The sequence below is a fragment of the Microtus ochrogaster genome, chromosome 4, assembly GCF_000317375.1.
Source record: "Microtus ochrogaster isolate Prairie Vole_2 chromosome 4, MicOch1.0, whole genome shotgun sequence".
In the NCBI taxonomy this organism is placed as follows: Eukaryota; Metazoa; Chordata; class Mammalia; order Rodentia; family Cricetidae; genus Microtus; species Microtus ochrogaster.
Genome location: NC_022011.1, coordinates 88,806,865 through 88,809,224, shown reverse-complemented (window position 1 = coordinate 88,809,224; position 2,360 = coordinate 88,806,865). Strand labels below are relative to the sequence as shown.

The following is a 2,360-nucleotide window of genomic DNA, read 5'->3' as shown; positions in this document are numbered from 1 at the left end:
ACGTTCAGCTTTTAAAAGTTGCTTAGCGCATGCGCACAGGGGCTTAACATGGCTACCTCATACGTAGATGACGTATGCGTTTAAGGGCTTAGCTGAGTCATCCGTGAATGATGTGATCCACGTCACACATGGGTAACGGGCCCTTTAACACCCCTGGGGGGGCCAATAGGCACTTCTGCCTGAGGTCTTGTCTGCACAAGCATGGCCCCTAGAATTTAGAAGTACCAGCCTTAGTGGCTGAAATCATTATAGTGTGACCCTAGATATTTGTGGAAACGTCCCACTCCAAGGTAAGGAGGAGTCAAATGAACCGTTCTCCTTTCGATGCCTCTGCAGGGATCTTCGGAACTTAGTGATTGAAATGGTGTTATCTACAGACATGTCAGGCCATTTCCAGCAAATTAAAAACATAAGAAACAGCTTGCAACAGCCTGAAGGGTAGGTTACTGTCTGGTGTCATGTTCAAGGTTTGGGGGCTGGGACTTAGAAAACAGTTGGTGATTGTTTAGTTCTGGTAATTTGAACATGTCTTTGGTTTGACAGGATTGACAAAGCCAAAACCATGTCCCTGATACTCCATGCAGCCGATATCAGCCACCCAGCCAAAACTTGGAAGCTGCATTACAGGTGGACCATGGCCCTAATGGAGGAGTTTTTCCTGCAGGTGCCTTCTCTCTCTGGTTTGAAAACAGCAACTGTGAATATTGACATGATTTTTTTTTTAACAGAACCCAGCACTTCTGACTTATATTTCCAATAAGCCAGGGCACATAGTTAAGATGCTTGGGAGAGTTCAATACTGTTTTAGGGAAATACGTTAGTGCTGTAATAGGAGCAGCGGGGCTACATTCCCAGCACCCTGCGCTTGTTAGCTTATGCCCCGAAATAAGAACACACAAACTGTATTCTTTTAAGCACTGCTTGGCCCATTATATCTAGCCTCTTCTCAGCAAACTCTCGCACCTGGACTAGCCCATTTCTAATAAAGTGTGTAGCGCTTACTGGGAAGATTCTAGCCTACATCCATCCTGGGCCGGAGCTTGATCGTGTCTGCCTCAGAGAGCAGAGCTATCCAGTCTGCCCGGGAGAGGGGAGCATGGCGTCTCTGAGCTCACTTCCTCTTCCTCCCAACATTCTGTTCTGTTTACTCCTCCCACCTATGTTTTAACCTATGGGGCAAAGCAGTTTCTTTATTACTTAACCAGTGACCTTCCTCCATCACGTTAGATCACCCAAAATAGTACCAAACGTCTTTTAGAGAAAGTGATGTCTTAGATATGAGAGCGTGGCAGTAAGGGAAGAAAGGAATAGAGAAACAGGTTAGAATCATTATGTTATTATGAGGTAAGTTTGGGATTGGAGACAGCAAATAGCAATGGAAAGAGCAAATTCTAATGCAGCATGCAGCTGCAAAGGAGGCTGAGGGAAATGAGGTTGCGCAGACACATGTCTAACTGAAACCAGTACAAGCCCGGAAAAGGCAAGCCCTGCTCTCCGCTGCAGGCATGCTCAAGTTGTCTCCTGTGTGGTGCCCCTGTTCTAACATCACCAAACCCAAAGTTGGGATGCTACACTCTAGACTGATGCTAACCATTCAGCTGTCTTACATTCCACAAGATAAACGCTCAGTCTTCCCAAAGACAGGCTCCACTTCAAACTTCAGCCCCGGGGGGAGGGGAGGGCATGTTGGTTTCTGACTAGCTAGTTACAAATTCAGTTCTTATAATCTTTTATAGAGTTGGTAATAGAGTTTTGTTAGCCCATAGAATTCAGGGCTTATACTATCCTGACAGCTGGGATTTTATCCTAAAGGATGCAATCCAGTAATGACCAGATAAAGCAGTTAAGAAAAGGGTGGGAAGTGTCTCTGACATGGGTGTCTCTATGGTCTCTAGGTCTCTAGGTCACCTTCCTGGATCATGAATATGAACCCCATAACTCCTTTGAATTTCAGTGTCCACAGAATTGTGAATTTCTTTGCACAGGTGAAAAGACTTGTCAAAGCATAACACAGGGCACTCTGTGAACTGCAAAATTAAAACTGTACCTAGAGGACATTTGTAACATTATGTATTTTTATTATTTAAAAAGACCAAAAGTATAAAACATATGACCTGTTTTTTAATCTTAAGAATGTAGGTGAAATTTAAGAAAATTGAACTAAAATAAGCTGAGGAGGAGGTAGTAAATGTAAAACCAAATTCAGTGAAGAAGAGCGAAGAGAAACAATAGACAATTTTTTTTTTGTTTTTTTTTTTGAGCCAGGGTTTCTCTGTAGCTTTGGAGCCTGTCCTGGAACTAGCTCTTGTAGACCAGGCTGGCCTCGAACTCCCAGAGATCCCTCTACCTCTGCCCCCACC

The 2,360-nt window shown here is 44.1% G+C and overlaps 1 protein-coding gene across 6 annotated transcripts in view; it reads left to right on the top strand.

Moving 5' to 3' along the window:
* Pde1a (phosphodiesterase 1A) overlaps positions 1 to 2,360 on the top strand; it is a 239,366-nt gene that overhangs the window by 202,013 nt on the left and 34,993 nt on the right. For all 6 annotated transcript variants that reach the window (XM_013346009.2, XM_013346008.2, XM_013346007.2 and 3 more), the window contains 2 exons: positions 337 to 438; positions 544 to 664. In XM_013346009.2, coding sequence (XP_013201463.1) covers positions 337 to 438; positions 544 to 664 — 223 coding nt within the window. The remainder of the gene's footprint in view (positions 1 to 336; positions 439 to 543; positions 665 to 2,360) is intronic.